Source organism: Echiichthys vipera, assembly GCF_963691815.1.
Source record: "Echiichthys vipera genome assembly, chromosome: 15".
Lineage (NCBI taxonomy): Eukaryota > Metazoa > Chordata > Actinopteri > Perciformes > Trachinidae > Echiichthys > Echiichthys vipera.
In genome coordinates, this window is record NC_139840.1 from 10,390,613 (window position 1) to 10,417,724 (window position 27,112).

At 38.4% G+C, this 27,112-nt stretch overlaps 1 protein-coding gene across 1 annotated transcript; it reads left to right on the forward strand.

The window, feature by feature from the left end:
• Positions 1-2,333: 2,333 nt before the first annotated feature.
• LOC310957670 (macrophage mannose receptor 1-like) lies at positions 2,334-27,112 on the forward strand. The gene is made up of 32 exons (XM_083928349.1): positions 2,334-2,530; positions 2,870-3,226; positions 3,646-3,810; positions 4,703-4,858; positions 5,073-5,183; positions 5,760-5,897; positions 6,006-6,185; positions 6,972-7,126; positions 7,405-7,518; positions 8,782-8,897; positions 9,055-9,203; positions 9,295-9,494; positions 9,915-10,027; positions 10,160-10,232; positions 10,355-10,508; positions 10,702-10,740; positions 11,927-12,090; positions 12,212-12,273; positions 16,320-16,420; positions 16,504-16,646; positions 16,795-16,900; positions 17,942-18,069; positions 18,401-18,427; positions 18,616-18,651; positions 18,942-19,044; positions 21,722-21,954; positions 22,317-22,482; positions 22,664-22,837; positions 23,402-23,518; positions 25,063-25,221; positions 25,992-26,018; positions 26,104-27,112. Exons 1-32 carry the CDS (start codon positions 2,440-2,442, stop codon positions 26,370-26,372), a joined length of 4,326 nt encoding a protein of 1,441 aa, XP_083784475.1. The 5' UTR covers positions 2,334-2,439; the 3' UTR covers positions 26,373-27,112.

Genomic DNA, 27,112 nt, shown 5'->3' on the forward strand with positions numbered 1-27,112 from the left:
GCTACGTTCCTTAGGGACGTTTGCCACTGAGACAGGCCAAACACTGTTCTGTTCTCATCTGAACTGAGTAAAGTATCTCTTTAAGACCTTAGATCGAAATGAATTCTACAATCATGCAAGACACTTACATTATTCCGTTTGCGGACAAAAGAGGCAGGAGATGTATTTGGGGGAGGCCAAAGATTCTTTAGAGGAAATGTTTTGTCCAAATAGTGCTGAAACACACAAAACAATTTACCAAGGATTACTAAACCTTACTTCAATTTGAATTTGATGTTGCACAATTGCTTTGCCTACTAAGCAATTTGTACTTGGACATCTCACCTGTTTACTTTTTGACCTCTTACTCAACAACAATGTGCTCTCACTTCTCAGATTCCCAGAAGCCACTTCCTCTTTGAACATAACATCCTTTGCAAAAAGGCACACATCTATTGTGTTTGTCTTCAATTTAGTCCAGTCGACCAAATTATACTGTGTATAATCTAGTGCTAATGAACTCAACAAAAAAATGTATAAAGCATTTAGGATACAGAAATAATTATCATTAAGCGGGTATTTAGCTTTGTGTGCTTAGTATTTCGACACCATAGGTGGAGAAATGGTTAAGTAGTATTGCATGACCTAAACATGAAGGTTGGAAGTAAATGCCTGCAGGTACAGGAAGACATTAAGTTGTATGACATGATATGTGGCCAGGATTCCATTGATCTTTGTCTGCACTACTTCTTTCAAGGTTGACTTGGCTGTCAGTGCCCGTAGCCTTCCTTATTTATTTTTTTTGTCGAGTCTAACTGCTTTCTTGTTATTGACTTTTAGTAACTTGTAAGGGGGGTTGTCAAATGTATTGATACTTCAATACTTTTCAGTGCCAAGTTTCAAAACAACACAATATCCACGTGATAGTTTCCGAAGTACCAAAGTTATAAAAAAAACACAACACAAAACCAGATCTACAATCAGTATTTCAACCCAAGGCAGAACAGAGGGACAGGGAAGAAAGGTATTACAAAAAAGATATTCGAATGACAATCTATATATTATTATTCAATTGGGCATGCTGAATGATGCTTCTATGTGGCTGGCACTACAGGGAGAATACAAACAACAATGGTGAAGAAGAAGACGTAAAAAAAAAAAAGTCTAACTGGAGAGATGACGAGAGACAAATTCAGTGAATGGCAAGAGACTTGGTTGTTTATGACCAAATAACAAACCAGTGAATGTTACGCAACTGTGGTGCAGTCTGCATGATGTCCTGCCTCCTGTGTGGTCTACGGTCTTTAAAATGGGTTTCACGGTATGAATGGACATTATTTTGTTTGATTATTTTGTAATGTGTAGGTATGTAGATCTTTTAAAATACATGTTTTTGTTGATATAAATATATTGTTATGGACATAATGTGCACAATAGCTATTCTAATGTTCTCTAACCTATGTATTTAAAAAAAAATGAATATTCAAACTTAATTTTTGCCAATTTTGATAGCTGGTATGTGTCCATTGACCTTTTCTGTTCAAGCACTGTGTGAAGGCTGTTAATAAAGAAAGAAAATCAGATTTCACGTGCCAAAGACTTTTTTTCTTTTTGCTGTCGTATCGAAAGATGTATCGAGTATTGTTTTTTTAATAATAGTATTGTATTGATGTTTAACATTTTGGTATTGTGACAACCTTATTTTTTTAGCCACACCTGTATAACTGAGTTGTGTGTGCGGAGAAGTGTGACAAGCCATTTCACGAAACACGAAAAAACAAAAAGTCAGCATTATGCTAGCTTCCTTGTTGTGAATATTACACAATACTTTCTCCAGTGAAGTTGACATGGACACAAATTTCTAACAGCCAGCCGCAATCTGTTCTCTACAACGTGAATCATGCTTGGCTTCTCCAACCACAATTTGTATCACATCCGCTTTTTCTGTCTTTACATGTGGTGTCAAAATCATAGAAGACTTGTTCGTTTTATTCACAGCTGTAAAATAAATTCAGAAATAAAACTGTAGATGATTAATAATAAATGGAACAACTGGTGGTTGCCTTGATGCCTTGTAATGTATGTAAAGATACATGATAATGAAATGTTTTGCGCTAGTTAACGTGTTTGGTATGTGCGTAGACCGTTCGTGACTTAGCTGGTCACTTATTGTAACGTGATACTAGCACTTCTCGTTCCCAACATTGTCTGTTTATTACGCAATAGTAAATGAAACTGCCAGGCAAATAGAAATATATGTCAGAATGGAACGTGTCTTTCAATGAAACAGCCAAATATACAAATATCAGCATCTGGGTTCCGTTTTTAAAAAACTGGAATAAGTCGGAAGTTAAATGTTGACGAGACAGGATGTGACAGTACTATTAGCATTGACTGCCGACAAGCCTTCACACAACTCTAACATCCTCTGTGAGGAATGCATGGATAAATTCTTCAGCTATGAGACACCTCAGGAGAAAACACATAATGAAGATAACTTGGACTGCCTTTGTGCTCCTCACTCAAACATTACAATGTTTGGCTTTAGATGGTACAGTATTCCAACTTTTATTTTTTGAGACTGTGTAGATGTGCCCTCTACTCTTTATGTGTGTTATAAGTTCATATATTTGCTGCAGCTCAATATCAAAGTGATTGCAGTATTACTTTTTGTATTTATATTTTGCAGACATTGAAAGGCTCTAAATTTGTTTTCTTATTCAGTTGCTTGTTTATTCTGTGAATAATTGTCAGTATTATTGTCTAAATAGAGCCACATTAGCTATTATATTAGCCACATCCGAAACAACCGCAGTGATAGACTGTGCAAACTGATTTTCTGATTTCTTCTGCAATAAAAATACAACATTTTTAAAAACTTTCTCAACAGAATCACCATTTCAACTCACTAACAAAGACACTGGTTTCTGTCTGGTTAAAACAAATAACCAGTGCAGTGAGGTACGCTGGACAACTGCTGACCGACTCCTGGTTCACGAACGGAAGAAATGCCTGGGAGTCCAGGGGAAAAGTGTTGGAAGTGAAATAAGCCTGTATGACTGCGACGAAAGCAGCGACCTCCAAAAGTGGGAATGCACCAATGGAACCGTGCTCACCCTCAAAGACCAAGCGCTTTACATTGAACTCACTGCAGATAACACAGCAGTTCTCTCCAAAGCAATAGGACCCAACAACCACCTCACCATTTCAGGGACGTCCAATGGTGCTTGTACAAGAACATACAGAGGTACAGTATAAAATGGTGTTATTTTGAAGCACTTGCACTGTCAACACTAAATCCTAACCATTTTCATAGAATTTCAAGTACACAAATGATGAGGAAGAATGATGAGGATGACTTTTTTTAGAGGTTATTTTAAAAATTATATTTAAATGTTAGCTTTATCCGACAGAAGGTCAAACTGGTAAACAGCTACAAGTGCATTGCTATTTACTTAACATAAGCCATATAGTGACAATTGCTTTTCAAACGTTGATTTGAATTGTGGTAAAATAGACATATCAACAGGATTCTATCCTGCATTTAAAATAGAATTTATCATCACGTTTTAAAGTGGTTTTTCATGTTGTTATAAAGAAGGTATAAAAAACGTAAATCAATGCTGTACAGATATCTGTATCTAAAATTTGCTTTGTTCCTCATAGAACTCTTTGCCATTGGGGGAAATGCAGCTGGGATGCCGTGCATGTTTCCCTTCCTGTACCATGACCAGTGGTTCTCAGACTGCACTATGACTGATTCTCAAGGTCTCTGGTGCGCAGTTGAAACAAAATATCAAAGTGAACGCTGGGGCGCATGCCCAGTTACAAGTAAGTAGTGCCAGTGCAAGTGAAAATGTGTGTTATTTCACATTTTAGTGGCAATTTTTACAATGCTTCCGTATACTGACTGAAACTAAGTGAGTCACAAAAGCTTTCAGGACCAAGTGTTCCCAATGTATTTAGATTTAAAGAAGTCAAGCTAAACTCATGTGACATCAACTAGCCTTAATGTATGATTAGCTATTATGTCATGTATCATCCCATCATTATGCATCTAGATCTACCTCTGAATTCAGAACACACTTTATGAAGGCTGTTGTTTAGAATTTAAGCAATTAAGTCAAATTCAAATAATGTTAAATTATTGAGAACAAAAACAGTTATTTAGATATACAGTTACATTTCTGTCTATGATTGGTAGACTGGCTGCTGCTGCTCTCCCCACACACTTAACAGTCAGTCCAGAGAGAGACAGCTACATGAGAGCACAAGGGAAAGGGGTTACAGTCTGGCATAAACATTGCTAATTAAAAAAAAAATGTCTTATTAGTTGCCGAGGTGTACTTATTTTTTAAAACACCTACAGGCATCAATTGATTTAAGGCATATCACTAGTTCACAGTTAAGTCAACCACCATCATATAATGAACACAAAAATATACAACCCAAGGTCACATTTTATGCGAGAAATGGGCAATACAGTAACAGCATATCAAGTTATAATTGACCAGCGCTGCTTACTTTGACAGTTTGGAGTCATCATCTTAAACTTGCCTCACATGAGGTAAATGGTTGTGAGTGGGCCGTACGATCTCAAACTGCTGAAAATCTGTCTGTATGGAAGAAGGGGCCAGACCTATCTGCTAGAACAAATGAAACATGAGTTTGGAAGATTCACATAGTTTCCAGGATATAACATATATCCATATGTTGTATATAGCCAAAGAAGGCTGGACCACAGACCCAACAAGAGGAGCATATTACCAGCTCAACACACAGGCAGCTCTGACTTGGGCCCAGGCTGAAGCCAGCTGCAAACAGCAGGGTGCCTCCCTCCTCAGTATCACCGATCCTCACGAGCAGGCTTTCATCACAGGTAAGGTGACACTAACTCAACGCTGAATGTATTGATAAAGGCAGCATGTATTTGGGCACACACAATGATTCTGTGCTATTTGTTTTTCCATCAATGGATTGATTTATAATAGCACAAACACCAATTAAAAATATAATTTTTATGCATTCTTAAATGCATTACTTGCATTGAAAGGTCTGATTATTTTGTATTTTTTCCCCCATGCCCCCAACAGCTTTACTGGGTACAGGGGGCAATAAGATGTGGACTGGACTGATCCTGGATCCAGAACATGGCTGGAAATGGCCTGATGGGAGGCCGTACCGCTATCTGAACTGGGACTCAGGTAGGTTTTTTCTAAACTTCAACTTTTTGTGATTCTCATCTTACATATTTAAGTTGTAATATATTTTAATGTATTGGCAAACCCAGACAACCAAACAAAACCTACACACACACACACACACACACGCATGCACGACCTTATACTTAAATATGTACATTTGCTACAGAGCTATTTTAATCCCCATCTCATACCTTTAAATAAAAGTGATAAGTAAGCCATAATGCCTCCTTTATGATGTCAGCCTAGTTGTAATCCAGCATATATTTTAAATTATTTTTTTGATTAATAGAACATTTAATGATTATTTTTTTCTTTCATCTTATGTTATACATTCTATATATAAAATGTGTCATCTTCTTTTATCTTGTTTTGCCAGGTGTGTTTTATTTTTCCATTAATCATGGTATTCTATTCTTTATTTTGCATTGATTCTCTATTTAATGTCAAGTAAGCACTTTGTACTTCATACCTTTGCATAAAGCAAGGGTCCGTTGTATTGCAAGCCCACCATGGAAACTGTAAAGTTATTATTATTATCATTGTTGTTATAATTATATAACCCTCATCTTGTTTTAGGCTATCCACTTCCTAATCCCGGACACAACTGTGCAAATATTGATCCTGCTGTACAATACTCCTGGCAAAGTACACCTTGCAGCAAAAAACTCGGGTACATCTGCTACAGTAAAGGGCCCGAGGTACTGCCTACACGAGGTAAAGAAAAAGATCTGTTCAATTCTATTCTGTCCTACACATCCCCCTCAGTACTGTATAGCTGCTGCCACTCAGTCCTAATGTTTTTTTTGTTCTTTTCATGATCAGCTGTCGAGACAGCATTTTGTTCCAGACCTTGGATCCCCTACAGCGGCCACTGCTTCAACCTTAATCGTACCCAGAAAACATGGTCTGATTCTCAGATAGACTGTCGTAATGCAGGAGGGGACCTAGTCAGCATCCGCAATGTGGAGGACCAAAGCTTTGTCATCTCTCAACTGGGATACAGTACGTGAAAACAATAAAAACAAACACAAGTTCATCATTTCTATCTTGAATGAAATCCTTACAACAAAGAACACCCTAGTCCTCAGGCCTTTCTCACTGCTTTTTTCTGTCATTGTGATACCCTGCTCTAACTAAATACTTAAAATGGAAAGGGATTGGCCCTACCCAGTAAATGCATGGCTTTTGCTTTGCAATATATATTATCACCACTACACTTTTTTGTCTGAAGGTCGATATTACATTTGCGTAATTATTCAGGTAAGCTGGCCTGCCTCTGCTACAATATGCTGCAGAAGCCCCAAAATAGACTTTACTTTGTTGTTGAAATAGAATAGTACTAGCCAGCTGGTAGCAAAATAGCTGAAAATTGAGTCACTGATTGGGAAGCATGAATGAAGAAGAATTTGTTTATTAGTCCCACAACAGGGAAATTCTCTGTTATTGTTATTCATGATACACACACACACACACACACACAGGCCCGAAATACACACATATGCAGAGACAGGACCTATATACATGCAATTAATGGAGAGATGTTAGAGCTGCCAGTGACCAGCGCCCCGAGCAGTTGGGGGTTCGGTGCCTTGCTCAACAGCACCTCAACAGTGCCCAGGAGATGAACTGGCACCTCTCCTGGACTGAGCTACTGCCGCCCCGAGCTACTGAATCAGTCAAGAAAGACAAAATACATATAAAAACAATAAATACTATGTGCAGATGTCAGCTATTAATTAGTAACATATTGAGTTTATGGAAAAAACATTTTCTTTTGTCTGTGTGCAGCATCTACTGATGAGCTTTGGATTGGACTGAATGACAGGAAGACAGAAGGGCTGTTTGAATGGATTGACCACTCTACTGTCAGCTTCACCAGCTGGCAATTTGGTGCACCAGTTGCCTCCTCTGATATAAAGGACTGTGTTCTCATCAGGGGAAAGGTAAGAAGCATATGTGGGAACAGTGCACATATAAAGTAAATAAAAATGTGGCATCAAGTAGGCAAAGGCTTATTTTACAGCTACACCACAATTTACTTAATTGTACATGTGTTTAATTGAACGCATACATTGTCTACTGTGTATCTCAAGTTTGATATTACATTTGTAAATGCTCTTCAAGACATGGTCATCTTATTTCACATGTGAATCACCAGTTCATTGACTGTATTACCTTCCAGTACATCCACATGTAAATATTTAACCGTACTTTGTTGCAGAATGGGAACTGGGCTGACCGTGTGTGCGAGGAGAAACATGGCTCCATTTGTATGAAGACCAGTGCCTCAAAACCCACTGGAGATATAGTGCATCAGGATGTAGGCTGCAAGCCTGTGCGTTAAGTTTGATTATTTTTATCTATTCAAAAATAGTTTCTCACTTGTAATTGAAATTATTCCCAATTATTTATTTTAATTTCAGGCAACACCTAACTACTGTATATCCCCTCACTCTCTATTCCTCAAGAATAGAGCTCAAGACAACTTTTTAGCCTTTTTTTTTTAGCTCAGTGTATTTGGTTGTCTCCAGCACAGAAAAACTTCACAGATAAATGTACCTGTCCATCCAGCCTGACAAACCAGAAAAAGGTTGGCAAGTTAGCTGGTGAACACCAAGCTGCTTCAGTGCCAGATTTTGTTCTCACCAAGACCAAAACAAAGCTGATTCTGACAAAATACCAGCACAGCTAATAACACCCCAATCAGCCTCATCTGTTCAGTGCTAACTGGCAAATGCTAGCATGCTAACATGTTAAACTAAGATGGTAAACATGATAAACAGTACGCCTGCTCAATATCAGCAGGGCTAGACACAGCTTCAAATGAACGTTAATGTTCCTCCTATGTAATATGATTAATATACTGTATGTCAGGGCCATATGTTTTGTAGCATATTGTAGAGACACATGGCAAAATGGTCAAAAAATACATTTAAATAAAATGTTAAAAGGTTCTGTACATTCAGAACATTAATATGTCAGGAAAAAAAATTGTAGTGGAGTAATGGTGTTCTGGTCCCTCTGTGTATTGCAATCTGAGTTTCTCTAGTCTTTGTTTCGGTAGCCAGTCCTTCTGTTCAGTGCTGCTATTTGAATTGTGAATGAGAACAGGTTGTTGAGACTGCTGGCCTCTCCCTTCGTGTTCATGTCCTGATTGAGAGCTGGTGTTCACTGCTCTACACCATGTGCTGCCCGGGCTTAGCTTCTGCGGTAGAGTGGTGCTCACTACTACTGCTCGCCCTGTCGCCCTGTCTGTCCCGTCAGAGGTAAATGCTGTGTGCAGCCATTTCTGGCCCAGACTCTGAATGTCAGTCAAACTCTGGTGATCACCATGTGGAGGCAATCCGAGAAAGGACTGCTTTTATTCAGTTGGGTTTATTTTGAAGCTCCTTTAACCGTATAAAACTTTAAACTGCAATTAGGTCAAGTTTAAATTTGAAGAATAGTGTAGTAAATGCATCTTTCATTTTCTCTGATATGGAATAGGTTTGATAAGTAATTGAAAAATGAGTTGGTGGGGGTGTGTTGCATTTTTTTCACAGCAAATTATGAAAAATCATGCAAATGTCTTTTTTCACTTTGTTTTCCAACAATCCAGGGGTGGAGAAGACATGCTTCATACTGCTACTTTATAGGGATACAGAGCAAAACTTTTGATGAGGCCAAAGATGACTGCAAGAGCTCAGGTTCTTACTTAGCTGATGTTTCAAATGGGTAAGAATTTATTTTTACCACAAATGTTCTGATTGATACAACAGTACATAGTTTTGATTTCAGATTTTAAAGAGAGAAAAACATATACGCTTTGGTGACTGTTCAACACTAAGTAATAGCAGAAATCCTGTGGTCCTGATTGTGTAAATATTTCCAGGGTGGATAATGCCTTCCTCGTCAGCTTGGTGGGGTTGAGATCAGAGAAATACTTCTGGCTAGGCCTCTCAAACCAGAAAGACATTGAACAATTTGTGTGGACCAACACAGAGTCAGTGAGGTTTACTCACTGGAACGCTAAAATGCCAGGTATGGAGACATTTTAAAATCCATCTGTAAGATGTGGCAGAAAGGGGCTTCACAACTTGACAGTTACCAATTTCTCTCTCGAAAATTTAAGGTCATCAACAGGGCTGTGTTTCCATGACAACTGGGATTTTTGCTGGCCTCTGGGATGTGCTACCCTGTACCAATAAGGAGAAATACATCTGCAAACACCTGGCAGAGGGGGCAGTTCTGACCCCTGCACCACCCACTGTTAACCCTTCCATTTGTGAGGTTGGCTGGACTCGCATAGGATCAAGACACTCTTGTTCCAAGGTACAGACACACACAAAAAAGCTTAAAGAATCATTTAAGTATCTCAATACAATACTTAAACATCTTACATACACCCTACAGGCCCTTTTGACCTGACTTATGTGATTGCATTTCTCCTCACTGTTAGCTTGAGGAGTCTGGTAACACAATATTGTTTTCATAATATCAAACAATAGGGGCTCTTGAAATAAGTTATAATAGTTTCAACTAAATAATTTTTCCTCATTCAAAAACAACTGTCCAAGAACCAGATACATATAAATGTCTACACGCTTGTGCTATTAATTATAAACAAAATGTTAAAACTACTCCAATAACCCACATACAAAGGGTGTAACGATAATAAAGCATTGTCTGCTTGTTGTGAAGTTAAATCACACTACCAAACCATGTTGAACCTTTTAATTTTGTCTGGTCAAGGTTTTTACAGAGAAAGCGAGGACCTGGTTCGAGGCCAAAAATTACTGCAGGGCCATCGGAGGAGACCTGCTTAGCATCCACAGCGCTGAAGAACAACAAAAGCTAGCACATCGGTACAGTATGAACTGTCAAAGTACAAAATTAAGAATATACAAAACTGCTCACAGCAGAAGATGGAGGTTGGCTAGTGTCTGCTTCTACAGGTAACTGTTAAAAGAACAAACTTTTGTCATTTTCCAATTAAGCTATGGAAAATTCTGGATTGGACTTAGTGCCCCTGACCCAGCCACTGGTTATGTATGGAGTGATGGAACCCCAGTGAGTTAACAGTTTTCTACTTTCATAGTTGAGTCAATAATTTTTAGTTTAAGATACTTAATAATGTAGACAAAAAATATACATAAAGCACACTGTGCTTTACTGCTTACATTTGTCTACAGCTGCAGTTCCAACACTGGGAGGATGGAGAGCCAAACAATAAAAACAAGGTGGAATCTTGTGTTGAATTCGAAATAGATGAGCGGCATAGCAGGGGGTCTTGGAACGATGTGCACTGTGAGCTGTACCATGGATGGATATGCCAGATCAAAATAGGTAAAATGAGGGACTGAAACCTCTCATTTACCAAGGTTTCAGAGAAGAGCATGTCACTCTTTTGTAACTTTTGTTGAACGTTAACTGAGCAGTCAGCCTTCCTCAAATTTATTTAGGTGAACATATTCTCAACTCAGCATTGCCAACAATTCTGCGTTCTGAGTGTCATTTTCTGCTATCTATGTCGTTACAGGAGTGACTCCAAAACCGCCTCCAGATCCCGTTGTTCCAGGTAAATGTGCCATTCGTCATGCAACCACATAGAAATCATCATAAATACACATCAGCCAAAGCCTCATTTCTGTATGGTTTAAATTTTGTTCTGCTGCTACTTCTCTAAGATGCTCCTTGGCTTCATATTTAAAAATCAGACTTCATACACCAAGAACAAGAGTTTACAGGAATGCTAGCATCTCTGTGAGGGTGTACTAAAGGGTAAAATAGAATGCTTACATGTCTATGATGAAAATGCTAAAACATAGATCAGGGCTCAACGCTTACCTTTAAAAGGGGGTGCCTAGCTGGCAACCAGGCACCAGCTTTTGGTTGCTGAAACTGAAAATATGCACACATTGTGACATGCAGTTGTCTGGTTGTAGTTCTGACTGTAAATCCAATATACTGTATATCACAAATGCAAGAAATATGAATATATATATATATATATATATATATTTGGATGCCCGTTTTGCTGTTCCTATTTTTCATATGTTAAAAAGTGATTGCCAATGAAAGCAATGCTAATTCCTCAAAATGGTTGCCAATGGTAACCTAGCAACTGTTACTATCAAGCCCTGCTGATATTGAGCAGGCATACTGTTTATTATGTTCACCATCTTAGTTTAGCACGTTAGCATGCTAACATTTGCTAATTAGCACTGAACAGATGAGGCTTATTGGAGTGTTATTAGCTGTGCTGATATTTTGTCAGAGTCAGATTATTAGACAAATGCAAATTTTGACCTGATGGTGGTGCTGAATAAAAATTCAATCCTAACAGTTTCTTGGATATTTCACAAGTCAGGAAGTCAAAGTCAGTAGGATTCAACCTCAGGGGATCATGAATGTTTGTAGAGCACACTCATCCCTCACTAATCTTCAACCGCTTATCCGTGGTCGGGTCGTGGGGGCAGCCGCTCTAGCAAGGGACCCATAACATCTCTTTCCCGGGCCACATTAAACAGCTCTAGCTGGAGGATTCTCAGGCGTTCCCAGGCCAGTGTGGAGATATAATCTCTCCACCTAGTCCTGGGTCTTGCCTCCTCCCAGCTGGACGTGCTTGGAACACCTCCATAGGGAGAAGTCCAGGGAGCATCCTTACCAGATACCCGAACGACCTCAACTCAATAAAGCAAAGCAACATTAATCTGAAGCTACACATGTACTGTGACATAATACATATTCTGACATGTTTTCAGACTTCAATAAGTCCTCAGATGGGTGGATAACATGGAATGGGACTCAGTATTATATTAACAGTAGATCCATGGCCATGGAAGAAGCTCGTAGCTTCTGCCAAAAGAAGCATAGTGACTTGGTAACTATCAACAGTGAAGCTGAAAGTGTCTTTTTATGGAAACAGGTGAGGGGTGCTATTTATTCTATATGACGTACACTACTCATTAAACATGGCATTTAAGCTTAAAACATACTGCAATTTAAGTACTGCTGGTTTTACTGTGCGTGTCTGTCTGATCGTCTAGGTATCCAGAGGTTATGGGTCTTACTGGATAGGCCTGATCGTAGATCTTGATAAAACATATGAGTGAGTATGAATTAAGTACTGAATTTTTATTAAAAATTATTGAAAGTTAAAGATGAGGATGGGCTTAGTTGAATAATGTGTGCTGTATGTGAGTGTGTATGTCAAATTAACTATTATCGCAGTCATTCTCAAAATATCAGAAAAATAGTCATAATAATAATAATACATTTATTTGATAAAACATCCAGCGTATACATCCCAAGCAAAACTGCAAATAAAATTAAAAGTAAATTATGTAAATTTAATATTCAAAAAAACAAAAATACAGACAAGAAACAAAATCCAGTTTTAACAAGTGAGTTTTAGCTGCTTTTTAAAAGTATCAACAGACGCCACACTACATAAAATAATAGGAAGGGTGTTCAACAGATTTTGAGCCACCGCTTCAGAGGCACGGTCACATTTAGTTTTTTGTCTAGTGCGAGGGACTACCAACAATCCCTGGTGAGAAGGCCTGAGTGTCCTAGATGTGGTGTAAGTGTGGAGCAGGTGCGAGATATACACAGGTGCCTGACCAAGCAAGGCTTTATATGTCAAAACAAGAACTTTAAATTGGATCCTGAACTTGACTGGTATAAAGGGACTAATGTAATGCTAATAAAACAGGAGTGATGTGAAACATTCTGATGGAACAGCTGGAGACGGTCCAGGGATGACTTGCTGAGGCAGGGAATTGCAATATGTTAAATAAAAGGCAACATGATATTGGTCTATAATTTTTGGGGGAGGTTGGATACAGTCTAGTTTTTTCAGAAGCGACTGAACAACTGCATTTTTAAAAAAAGATGATGGCACACAACCAGATTCTAGAGATCTATTGTATTAAGATGTCATACTGTCCAAAAGATCAGTGCGGTCTTGCTGGGAAATAGGAGAGGAACAGTTAAAAATTGAAGGCCAAGTTGGAGGAACAGAATATAGAGTAGCAGAGGGGATGATGCTTTCCCTGACATCTAATCTTATTGACAAAGAAGTCAAGAAAATCACTGCAGTCCTTATTTCATGGCCATCACAACAGTCTGGCCACCAAAATCCTTTAAGTGTTGGTCTTGGTAAGCCGATATTATCCGCTGATATTGGCCTATCACAGAGATATGGGCATTTCAGGATCAGTAGTGTATTCCAATATAATTTAAATATTTTTCCTACAGAACATATAAAGCAGAAAATAATGCCTGGAGTGTTCATTTATCAAATATTGTATATTACTGTATATAATAATGTTAGATATTCTTTAATTAAGTTATTTGTGTAGGAAAACAGCCTTTGGAGTATCTTTCAAGACATCCGCGAAACTGGTAATCAGTGATTTTTAATTGGTATCTGCCTCAAAAATCTCATAGCAGTCAGGACTTAGCCTCTTAAGCTTGCTACATGTTCCACTTTCTTCAATAGCCAGTTTCTAACTTTGAGTTTCTGTCATGAAAGAAGAAGGAGAAGAAGAATTCCTTTATTAATCCCAATGCAATTGTAATGCTGTGAAGGTAGCATACAATCGGTTTATCAGAACTCAGAACTGCACAGGCTGATGAGAGCTGTTTTTGCAGACCAGGGGCCGTATTACAGAAATCTTATCTGTTTGGTTACTATGTTAACTAGGGTTGGTCTCAGATTCAGGAAAAAAGTCATTACAGAATGGCCAAGTCAGTGTTCTTAACTACAGATATGAAATGTGTATAACAGACATGTCCTAAGCTACCAATATCCTTAATCAACTAGACTAACTAAAAGATGACCCATAAGGTCTCCTAACTGTCATTATTTACATATTGGCAAGATAGTAGCTATTTTGTTACATGTAGCACAGAAAATAAATCGTAGACATAGGCTTAATGGTGTAAATTGAAATATGTTTGTTGAAAGGCTTTTGGGTGATCCCAACAATGTATAACATTTCGACGATAATTTACTGGCAAATAGTTACAGGCTACCCCAGGCTATGATCCCGGGGTTAGCCAAGGACCTAGGGCCTTTTTTGAAGAAGTCGTTACGCCGTCATTAGGCTTTTGCTGTTGTTGTGCAGATGAAAAATGCCTCAGCGATGTAGCCGATATAGGTAATCTTCGCAAAAAAAATTTGAGCATGGCGTTGTTGTTTTCCATCCATTGTTGTTTATGATAGTTCGTTGAAGTGAAGTGGCGTAACCCGACAACAAGTTTCGTCCGTTGCTAGGAGACAGACATAAAAGTTGAATGTCTATGCTAGATCGCTTATTTAGGATGTCTTAACCTGAGATAAGATATGATTCCTTAATTTAAGGGTTGAATATGGAGAATGAGCAGAACACTGCAAAAATAATTCCAGCAGTAGAGTTGCCAAGTTTGTTGCCAAGTGTGTCAAGCGACCAGCCTGCGCCATGTCAAGTGATGAATCATACAGGGTAACCATTACTTTCGACTAATCAATACATTTTACAACAGTATTCAACGTTAGCCAGTCTTCATCTGGAAGTCTTTCTTTGAGTGGTGTGAAATCGATTATCTAGCTAACTCTCAACCATAGACTGTATAAAAAATGGACGTAGCCTCTCCGCGGGGCCCGTTCTCTCTACTTAATCCAATCATGTTCGCCTCTGGGAGCCGCCATCTTGTCAGACTTTGACTCCTCCTCATTTCCTATTACCAAAAAAGGGCATGGATGTGACGTTGGAGGGGGAGGGAGATAAGGCTGTTGTTTACAGAATTAGCCACATTAGCTCACATTAACTCCACCGCCCGGGAGCTAGGCTAACATAACACGTTACTTGATGAACGGGAGTGGGAGCCACGTGTCTCTAGTGGAGACTACAACGGCTCGGCAAGTCGATCGCAGGCACTCCCATGTCTCTAGCGGAGAATACATCGGCTATGATATGATATAAAGTTTTGGGGAAAAAAAACTAAAACACTGGCAAGTCGATTGCAGGCAATTCCGTGAGTCTAGTGGAGATTACAATGGCTCCTGGAGTGAACGAATGACCGCAGTCCAGGTAGAGATGACCGAGTTAGCATGCTAATCCTGACAACTAGCTTCTGGGGCGAAATAACGGCCAGAGGTTAACTGTCACTCAAGAGGCCGTGCCCGTAAGCCTGTTACAAAAATATTCATCCTCCTAAGTGTTGTCATGGAGATATGACTTAAACATACAGACGAGAGTGTTTTTTGTAAACAAGTCCTAAATAGGTCTAACTATGCTGTGAAAATCGGCCTGTTTAGCATGGGGGTCAATGAGAAATTGCTCTACTGGCCACTCAGAGAATTGCAGTTTTTGGCACTTCATATTGGATCAACCTGGAAGTTGCGGAGGTGGGGGCTTGCTCTAAACTCAAAATGATTCCTTGTATCTGTTGACAACAGAAAACTCTGGCAACCAGCAATGCCAGCCGCTATCAGCTGGTACAATGTAAACTGAACGTGAAAAAAAGTCATTGTCACACCCGCCAAAAAAATAAAAAAAATAATATTAATTCAGACTAAAATAGATATTTTTTATGGACAAGTGATTTAAATCTGTACCCCTCGAAATGCCCTGTGGGTGTATTTTTTTAAATATAGCTTTTAATAAAGATTCTACATATTCAACCTTTAAGTTCAGATAGGTTCCTGTAATACCAAATTGACAAAAATCCTATCTTATACTTCATCTACCGTAACTTAGGACTTAAAATAGGAAGTTTTTGTAATACGGCTCCAGAAGACCAAAATAATGATCCATTATAGACTAAAGGGCTTTCAGGAGCTGAAGGGGACTGCAGGGTCTGTTCTTTGAGTTGGCCAAGTACAAGCATCTTCTTTTACATTTTATTAATGTAGTGTTAATTGTGAAGCTGTTAAAATATTTTTTTTGACAACACTATTTCACAATATAACAATTTACCCCGCCTCACGCCCGATGTCAGCTGGGATCGGCTCCAGCACCCCCGCGACCCCGACCCCGGGATAAGCGGTTGAAGATGAATGATGAATGAATGATGATGAACAATTTATATAAAAAAAAATGTAAACATGGAAATTAAGGTAAACCATGGATCTGTGTCTTATAACTAATTTTATCGTGTTCTAAAAAGGTGGATGGATGGTTCTCCAGTGGTGTTTCAAAGGTGGGATGAAGATCAACCTGTTTTCCTACGCAATGATGAGAATTGTGCTGTCATGACTACAACTATGGGTTAGTAACATTCATTTGATTATGCGATTAATGCATTTAGTTTTTGCTGAAATATGTATTTAATTTTATGGGTTGGCTTACAGGATTCTGGCGTGATTATAATTGCGGATTTGAGCACAGGTCCATTTGTAAACGCAGAGGCACACCAGCTTCCAACGCCACTGTAGTACCAACAGTTGTTGAAACAGGTGGCTGCCCCCCAAACTGGAAGAAATTTGACTCAAAGGTCAGAGGTCACTTTTCATTTTTATAGTTGTGAGGCAAGATGTGGATACAGCTGATGCTGCATGAAATAAATCTATGTGTGTTTTTTGAATAAAAAAAAGCTACTGCTCTATTGAGGTATCTTAAATTTGTTGATTTTTCACTTACAGTGTTACAACATTATTAATAGCCGGAAGGAGACGTGGCATGGAGCGAAGGCACAATGCAAATCAATGGGAGGAAATCTGGCCTCAATCCTCTCAAGAGATGTGCAAGGTGTGTTTTATGTTTGTATTGATGAACATAAGTAGCACAACATTGTGTCTTGTGATAATGTATAGATTTAATCGGGTGGGGGGGTCACGGTCATCTTATGTCATTGTCTTGTCTGTCATTCGGTTGCCATTTATCGTTTCAACCAGGAGTCAAAAATGCTGCCACACAGACTGGCTCTCACTGCAATGATAAATTTCATCAAGTTTTAATATACAGTGTGGAGAGCACACTGTAATTAGTTAGACATATACGAAGAAGATAAACAAATAAACCAGGAAAAAAAACCTCACAGTAAAAGCTGTTGAATGCAGGAAAGAGAGCTGACAAAAAACGACCGACTGTAAATGCGTCAATGAATAGGGTTTTTACTGTATCAGTAAACGCACTGCTGCAATGGACTTGTGTATTGTGTTTTTTTAATCACACTACCATACATGGTAGGCAAACGGTTGATATGTATTGAAAAATGCTTTTACCTGAAACGTATTTGTTTTTGCACATAGTCTTTAATAGTAGTGGAGTTAATAGTTTCCTCATATATAACCCAGAGATGTCCAAGTCAAGTCTCAAGTCTTTGAGGGAAGAAACAAGACCTAATCAAGTATCTTATGGTTTTAATAAATAATAAAATAGAGTTGGAGCGCAACCGAATTGTATAATTACACAAGGTCCCAACTAATGACAGCTTATAATCAAGTGTAAATAAATAAAGTCTGCTGCTCTCTTTACCTGGAACTAATTACAGACAGACCTGAAACTTAAGGCCCTGCTCTCAAGTTTTTAATAACTTTGAGTCAGACGCATCTGGCTGTAGATATTCTGCATGATACATCATAATTATGGTTGATTCTGATACACATTTGCTGTTTAACTTGGTATTTCATATACTTTTATTGTATTATAGTCATTTATTCTGTACGGTAGGTCTAAAGGAAATGAATCTAAGTCAATGTAATGTCCCCAAAATTGACCCTAGTAAAAAAAAAAAAATAATGATAATAAAGCTGTAAATAATATGAACCCCCTGTGTTACATTTTCAGTGTTTTTGACTTCTTGTTTGGCTGAGGCACCAACCACAGACCTGTGGATTGGTTTGTTTAATGTACGTAGCCAACAATTTCTCTGGACTGATGGGCGACCAATGCGATACAACAACTGGGGGAATGAAGTAAGTGAATACAGGGATTTTTCGTATATGTGAAAAACAAGAGGTATGTGCTGCCTTACTAAAAATAAAGTGTCCTTTTCTCTTGTTTTTTTTTTTTCCATGAACATATGACTGTTTCTCTATTGTTCCACCGCCACAATCCTCCAATTAGAGTATTGGAGGGGTAGATGACACGTTTAGACATTACTTGAGGTATCACTGTGCCAACTCTGGGCCCAAGCAACTGAAGACATGCAACAAGAACACACTACCTTTATCCAGTCTTGTGAGCAAGTATATGCATTTCTATTGTTTGTAATACATTTCTGATTCTCCCCATTTTCCATTGCAGAGGAGTCGCAGTTTCTCGAGTTATGAGGTAAAACCTTTTAAACACTTTGATTGTAATGTGCAATACCACATTATTTGACCTGGAGCTAAACTAGATCACAGTAATATGTAACCTTAGTTTAGAATTTTGATGAATTATATGCATCTGTATTGTTGGTAATATATTTTCAGTTTGTGAATTCATACAAAATTTTTAATCCTGATTTTCCATTGAAGATGGATTATGACTATCATCGGCCAGTACGTATTGAGGTAATACTTTCCTCACACACGGCAATGCTGAATACAACTTGACTTGGTTTATTAGTTATTTTGTGAATATTTTTAGAATATGATGTCTTAATAGATAAAAAGAAAGAAAGAAAGAAAGAATTTAAAGGGGACCCTAGGTAGTAAAGTATACTGCACTGAAATGAATGGATGCTCTGCTGTCTCATTGGGTTTGTTCATTATGATTCTATTTTTTTGCCAATTAGTATTGTTTCATGGGAAAGATGCTGTCAGTCACCTGGATCTTACATTAGTTTGCTGTCTTTTTCCAGAAAGCATGTGCTGTGATGACTACTAGTATTGAAACTGGTATTGGGAAATGGATAAAAAGGTCCTGCAATGACACTAATGGATATGTCTGTCTCCGAAAACTCGGTGAGCCTATTCACTAACCTTTCTCTTGAATGCATTTACTATGCCCTTATGGCCCTATTATTGTTATTTTTCATACTTTTACCAAATATTCTGTTTTTCTCTACAATGTTAGAACGTAATGCCATCATTTGTTTGAACAGTGTGCTAGGGGTTTGAATCTCTAGGCACCTCACGATTCAAGTACTATTCAGAGGGCAATGCGATTATAAAACGATTATGCATCTTGATGCATCATGTTTTTCTATACAGAATTTCATTTTTCAGTAAATGAAGTATTAATAAAAACAAACAGAAGTGATGTGACCACTCAACTGGAAGGTTACATTTACCAGCATATATCCCTGCATTGCCAAGAACTTACAGAAAAAGTAAAGTATGCCCAGCAGCAACAACATACATTAGTAAATGAATACAGACAGCACATTGTGAACAACATAAAACGCTGTCCTTAATGAGAAATAAAGAGAATCCAGGGAATCCAGCTCAGACGTATTTGCAGCCATGCGGCTCTCATGCAGTGCTGTCATTTGGAGCACATGAGACGCTAGCTGCCACTCATCTGTGAGAAAATGGTAGTTACGGTGACATCAGATTATGTGACCAAGGATATCCATGCATCATGTGTTAAAGCTATCCTCCCCACTTTCATCTCATTGTAGAGTGGGGGGATCGCTTTGTCACTAAAATATATTTGAGACGGGATGTTGTAGCATGGATGCAAATCCTTGACAATAAAAGTTGCGATAAAGTTGGGTGGAAGTCATTCCATTTTTGGCAGATTTTAAGCCTTTTATTAGATAGGACAGACAGGAAATGAGGTGAGAAAGAGGCGGGGACCCCACGGCCACTGCCTCGAGGACCTTCAGCCTCTTAACATGGGGCGACTGCTCTAACCACTGTCCCACTGGCTGCCCCAGATTGACTGGTTTTTGAATTAACTGGTGACAGTGAAAAAGATGCTTCAACAGTGAGACAGATGTGTCAACTAACCAGGAAATAAACACTTCACCACTCTATCTCATTAATTGTCAGTTCTTTCTGAAACAGTGAGATGGAAACGGTTTGCTTGGACATTAATTGTGCTCTCAGAAGAAACACAGAAACATTAGCTGTCTTTATTATGAAAATATCATCCCTTGTTTGGTGAGAGCTAACGTCATCAGTCCTTTCTGTCAAACGTTAAGATACGTTCATTTAACAGGATGACACAATTATGTGTCTGAAAAGTCAACCAATGAGACAGAAACAGTGGCAGCCTGCTATACCAACTCTATTTAATCAGCAAAGATAATATAGAGCCAAGTCCCCAGAAGCTCAGAAGATAAACAGGACTGTAGCTGAATATATTAGCATGGACCAGATCCCTGTTTATACTGTGGAAAAAAACTTACAACAACTTCTTCACCAACTGAATCTTTTGCAGTGTTTCCCATACAAAGACCAATTTGTGTTGCAGCGCCACAGAATCAACACCAAGCGCCACCAATTGATTCCTGTTTGTTGTATTTGTCAACACGATTTTTAAAATATGAATATTGTTTCGTTCATTCATCCCCGCATAGCACTCTTTAGTGTATGCATGAACTACTGCATAGTTTAACCTCCTTCATGGAATAATTCAATCTAAAACAGACATCCCTGAGCTATACAATACAATAAAACAAACAAGAGAATATGAACATACTTGTCATATTTATATTCACCCTACAGGTATAAGTTTTAGTGGTATCTTCCTGTATATCGGTATCAACTTTGAAATTCTAGTATTGTGACAACTCTTGTCTGTACCGATGCCTTGCAAAGTAACGTTAATCCATGGCGAGCCTCCAGACAGCATTGCGCTGCTACTCTTTCTGTCATCAGTTAATTAAAAGAAAAGGTTTATTTCTGTGCCTTGTCTCCGTTATGTGCAACGCCAAAGAATGGACGGGAGCTCCACTTTCGCATTTCCAAGTTCCACTTTTTGCGTTCCGTGAACAATACTTTATTAAATAACATTAAGATAATCCATTTTTGACATTTGTGAATCGATTCAGAATCTTCCACGTCTGCAACGTGACGCATCTAAGAATCGATACCCCCACCCCCACCCCTAGTGTGCACCATAGTTGTGGGCACTTGCACTATACCAGCAGGCACATGGTACAGTACAATCTGCTAAGCGTTTACCTCTATTGCTGTTTTTATCAATATTCCCCAAAGACTTAAATTTTAATTTTAATTTCAACAATACAAAGTTAAGAAGTTTTGTATTGTAGTGTTTTAAACATATTACTTTTCAAGAAAGAAAGGTTTTTAAAAGGAGCTTTATTCAAAATACAAAAAATGAAATAAATAAATAAAAATAAAATAAAGTGGGCTTGAATTGCCTCCACACATTTTTTTATTGACCATTCCCTAACACTCCGCTATATCTTTACATAGCTAGCAAAGATTTGTTTGCTGTTATATTAATGCTCTGAATGTTGTGTACTTTATGCTGACAATCCCCAACTTTCTGCAGCTGAGCTCCAAGAAGCCAGCGCAGGTTTTCACAGATGCATAGCAGCTCGCACCCTGCCCCACGTCGACACTACTACGTGTGTTTTCGGCATTAAAAATGTGAAGGAGTGATTTCATTCTTCTAAAAAAAATGGAAAATAACATCTAAATTTGTCTAATTTCTCACCCTCTACAGATCCTTCCCTCCCAGACTCCCCTGAACCAACAAATGTTATCGACTACGTCCAAATTTTCAATGACTCTATCAAGGTTGTAACTCAACAAATGAACTGGGATGCAGCCAAAAAGCACTGTGAAGGTGATGGTGCCAAGCTGGCTAGCCTGCGAAACAAGTGGTCACAGGCCTATATTGAGATGATGCTTTTGAAAGTCAAAGCTCCGCTGTGGATTGGGATGAACAAAATGCAGGTACAGAGCAGAAAGCCTCTACCTTAGAAATTGTATTTTTATTTTATTTAAAAAAATACATAAATTATAAATGAATTACAAATAGTCAACTTGTACTACTATTATTACTATATCAACATTAATGCATTTAATGTATTTAGATTAATGTGATCCACAAGAGCTAAATATTACAAAATAAAACATTTAACAGATTAGGGAATTGTAGGAAAGGGCAAAAAGTTCATAACTTATTGTGAATAAAAAAAAGATTAGATTACAGAATTCCTATTCTTATGTATATTATTATTATTATTATTATTATTATTATTATATTATTTTGAATGAATGATGCTGACTGCAGTTTGATTAATTTTGGCTTTCAGACTGGTGGATATTTCAGATATATTGATGGCTGGCGTATCACCACAACCAATTGGGATAGACGGGAACCAAGCACAACCCGACCTTGTGTGTTTGTAGGTTTGGATGGAAAGTGGAAGACTGCCGACTGCAATCAGAACATGGGCAGCATTTGCATGAAGACTACAGGTAAGACTCATGTACATTTTAATTGCCTCAATTCATATGTGACTCATCCTAAAAGTTATTGTGATAATGTCAACATACATCCTGCGTTTTCTTGTTCAGAACAAGTTTACAATTTGTTTTATAAAATGACTGTACAGTAATTAGTCCATCCCAGTTCATTCAATGTCTCTCTCATTCACAGATTTGCCACCAACCGAATCAAGCCATTACCCTGGATATTGCCCTGACGACCCAGAAACACCCAGAAATATGCATATCCAGAGTAACACCTGGCTACCATTTAGGGCTTATTGTTACCTTTTTCTCGCAGACAGGGTTGAGTGGCCAGATGCATCTGCTAACTGTATAAGACATGGTAAGAATTTTTCTATGGATGGTCTAAGCAGGAATAGTGAGTTTGTTAACACTGAGATGAGGGAAACTCAGGATTTTCAGGTTCAGAAAGAAAAGTAACTTAAAGTCTGGATCAGTTACCATGGTGACTGACTCTGTGAACCTAACCTGCTAGCTGTCAGGTTTAAGGTTTTCTTCAACAAAGTCTACGTTTCTCGTTGTCTCCTCCCTCTGCCTAACAGGCAGTTGCTAACAACCAAACAGATCCGTTTTATAATATCTCTCCATCCACTGGATTAAAATGGATGCACTCCCTTTTATTTGCCTTTTGCCATGTTGAATCTTAGTATAGGAGTACCATTCATGATGGCTTTTCATGTTCAGGGTCAACCTGCTCAGAGTTGATTGAACTAACTCTGATCAGCTTTTCTGGGTCCGAAAACTCAGTTTCTGATCACAGGATTAGTCAACTCAGAGTTCAGGATTAGGCTAAGAGTTTGTTGAGCCTGCTTTCTGAAACAAAGCCCAGCTGTGTTTAGCTTTAACTAAACAACTATTTGTTTTGTTTGCTTGTTTGTTTGTGAAGGTGGACATCTTGTCAGCATTGAAGATCCTTCTGAACAAGAATTCGTTGGAAGCAATATTAAAGTTTATATAGACAGCCAGTCCTCTTTCTGGCTCGGCCTGTATAAAACTCACAGAGGTACAGTCACATTGTCTTCTCTTTCATGAATGAACCCCATTAAGCTACACTTGAACATAAAGAAGGCAACAGAAACTCTGAAACAAAAAAGACTACAAATTACTTAATTTTAATTATGTATCCCTGCTGGATAGAGAACTGAAACAGGCATAGAAACTATGTTTGGTCAACAACAAATGGAGAAGATAGCTGCACCTATCAATATATTTGAGGGATGGACACAAGTAGTTAATTACAAGATGAAGGGATCGCATCAATTCCTCGAGTACCGGTACCTGAATTCCACCAATCCAGTGGGTTTTGCTGAGGATGAATGCATGGCTCACTGAAACAAGCTGCTAGCTTGTTGACATCCATATTAGGGCGGTGACTTTTGCCCAAAAATCATATTTGTGAGTTTGCTTGTTTACTAATATTAATATTTGAATATATTTGAATATTTATTAATAACATTTTGACCACGAAATGCCTTCAGTAAGAGCCATACTGGTATCAAAATTAAGTTATTCTGTCCACCAGAGGGCAATGTATTAATGACAATAGGCAGGCAATGATGTTTTCAGAAGAAAAACACACTGTCACGACTGCCTCTCAAGTGTCACAAATTGAGCGTGACAGTCACTCTTTTTGGCCTTTGGTCACACAATCCTGACTCTCGCCAGATGAATTTCAATCCGCCTTGCCTCCCTCATCCATCTTGGATCGCTTGACCGGGAAGTGATTTCAGGAGGCTGAGCCTCATTAAAAACCCTTGCATAGGATTGGATAAACCACTTGTCCATCATCTTTATTGACGTGTTACTTCAACTACTCACATCGAAACCAATCCGTGACGCTGATGAGAGCGACGCAGGGAAAAGCCAAACAGAACAGCCAACATCGTTTCCAGCAACAAAAGCCTCCAGAGCCGTTCTCTGGTGTTCTTTTGAAAAAGAAATAGTCGCTAGATCGGACAACACGGATGAAAAAGCAGCATCAATATTGTCGTCTGCTTCCTCAATGCGAGCCGCCACAGTCGTCCCGATTGGCTTTACCATTTTTTGCGCACCATGAAATTATTTTCCTATGGCGCAATTCCAGTTGGTTGAGTGGAGCTAGGCGGAGTCAAGATGGACGTAAGTCATCTGGTGAGAATCAGGTTAACACAATCCCGCCACACATTGTATTTCTCATACGGAAAAACAATTTATAATATGCTACAGCTCCCAAAAAGTCTCTGTCTGCGACACAGCAGCGCCGCTCTCACTGTAGAACCCGCAGTCATCAAGAGCTGCCACTTACCAAATTGTAATACATTACCCTCAGTCAAAACAGGGCTAAAAGGAGATTAGATTTGCAATAGTAGGCAGAAACACATCTACATGTTAATGTTGCTCTATGTTTGCCCAACACAATTATTAAGGTGATAATAAGTTAGTTGCACTTCAATATTGCAAAATCTTGCTTGTGTTCACATTGAAAGAACAAAATAAATAAAGAAATGCGTCTTCTGGTACAAAAAAACTCTATAGAGAAAGAAATACTGAACCTGTATTTACCCCCAGGCAAATGGCTATGGTTGGATAAAGCCCCAATGGACTTTACTAACTGGCGTGAAGATCAACCTAGCGACAGCAGTTATGGATCGATTAAAACTGCGGATGGAAAATGGACGACAGGCAACCGGTGGTATGACAGAGGATATATTTGCAAAACACCAAAAGGTGAGATCATCATACTCATTAGGATTCTGTTTGAATCAAAATAATAATACAATAACAGGAATGTGTAACACATATACCCAGGAAATCCAGACCCTCTGCCAGCAAATTGAAATTTGCTCTGCTGTTGGCAGTGGGCACTATCCATTGGAGCTCATTAACCATGTTTGAAAATCCTGAATCACCATGAAATCATTACGGGCATGCGTAACCGATGATGATAGTGATGTTCCGTCGTAGTCTTGACAGTAACAAATATGTGAAATGTCAAATAAAGTTTGTTACACAGAATAAATAAACAACACAGATGGCTGCGGATTATGTAAAGCAGTTGTTTGAAGTGGCTTTGGCCTCGACTCTAAACAGACTTAGACTTAGTATTTACTCTAAAGAACTGTACAGATGACGGCACTTAAATCTTTTGTTTGCTGTTTTTCCGACTGGATGCAGCAAAAGTTTAATTTGCCAGTTAGCCCCGCTGGATGCTAAATGACTTGGGGCTTAGTCCAAAAACAATATATGTCACCTACTGATTGGTCTTATTCGGCCGAAGTGGTATCCAATTGAGTGCTGTGATATTTTGAGCTGCATGCGTTGGTGCCGCCCCTTAAGTTGGGATGGTCTATTGATCATTCGCAGACCCTGATAGAGGTGGGTCTGGATTTCCAAGCTATGACACATACTGTTGAAACAACAAATTCAATCAAAAATATATAGAGTATAATGATATGCCTTTTGTAAACTAAATGAAATCACGGTTGTCATCTTTCTAGTAATTCGACAAGCGCCACCTACAACTGGTAAGTTACATTTCTTTATATTTTTTAATTGACTGATTATTATAAATGTTTTATTCTGACTCTTCTATCTATTGGATCTGTACAGCAAATCCTATGGTGGATCCTCAAACCCGTGGCCACGCCGTTTTGGCAGTTTTGCTGGTCATTACTGCGATTGTCATAGGGACAGTCATTGCTTTGTTTTTCTACAAGAAGTCTGGCCGCCAGTTGCGCTTACCCATTCCTGAAAAGTTATCTACCTTTGACAACCCACTCTTCTTCAACAATGAGCGGTCCAAGCCTGATCTGGTCGACACCAATAAATTAGTGGCCAACACAGAGGAAGAGAACCCCGAGCCTGTTATAACTTTGTGATGTAAATAGCAGCAAAATCTATTAGGCCATACAATGTATCTGGGGCAGAGAGTTACTGGCATTTTTTTATTTGCATGACCAAGAATTTAATTTTCTGTTTTGAAATGAGAGAGGTATCAGTGCAGTTGGCAACAGGTGACTTTTATGATGAAACAATTGTGAGCTGTAGGATGTCTTATTTGAAATCGCTGTAATAATTTAAAATTATGTTTAATTGTATATTTTATGTCAAATACACAAATTCACTGATCGATTGAATGTAAAAGAGAATGGCTGGCTGGATGGATTTAATGATTGAATTTGTTTATTCAAACCACATTTTACTTTAAACTACCTTGCTTGCTAAGATTGTGACATTTTTCCTAGACTTTAAACAAGGCAAAGATAATAAAAGAATTCAAACTGTACCATCGTACAAGCTAATACAGTATATCACCACTGCATTTCATCATCCTTTAAGCTACTGTAGATGATACTGTACCTGTCTAGAAACCTAGCTGACTCCTAAGATATGTATTGCAGATGAGCATTACAACAATTGTATTAAAAATACATTGTAAATAACCACCCATGGACATCTACATCTATCTATCATTTCAAAGATTGTTTACACTTTTTGTTCACCATTTTGCGGACAAACATATTGTATTTATATCCTTAACATGTGCTGCACATCTGCTGGTTGTGGTTACTGATTATTTGTGCAAGGTTTTACATGAAAAATAAACATTGAACATTGA

What these genes read in the sequence shown, in the direction of transcription:
- LOC310957670 (XM_083928349.1), top strand. Translation starts at nt 2,440, where the DNA reads ATGAGACACCTCAGGAGAAAACACATAATGAAGATAACTTGGACTGCC. An exon ending in TTGTACAAGAACATACAGAG is followed by an intron (nt 3,227 to 3,645) that starts GTACAGTATAAA and finishes TGTTCCTCATAG; the next exon opens with AACTCTTTGCCATTGGGGGA. An exon ending in CCTCTCAAGAGATGTGCAAG is followed by an intron (nt 16,901 to 17,941) that starts GTGTGTTTTATG and finishes TTACATTTTCAG; the next exon opens with TGTTTTTGACTTCTTGTTTG.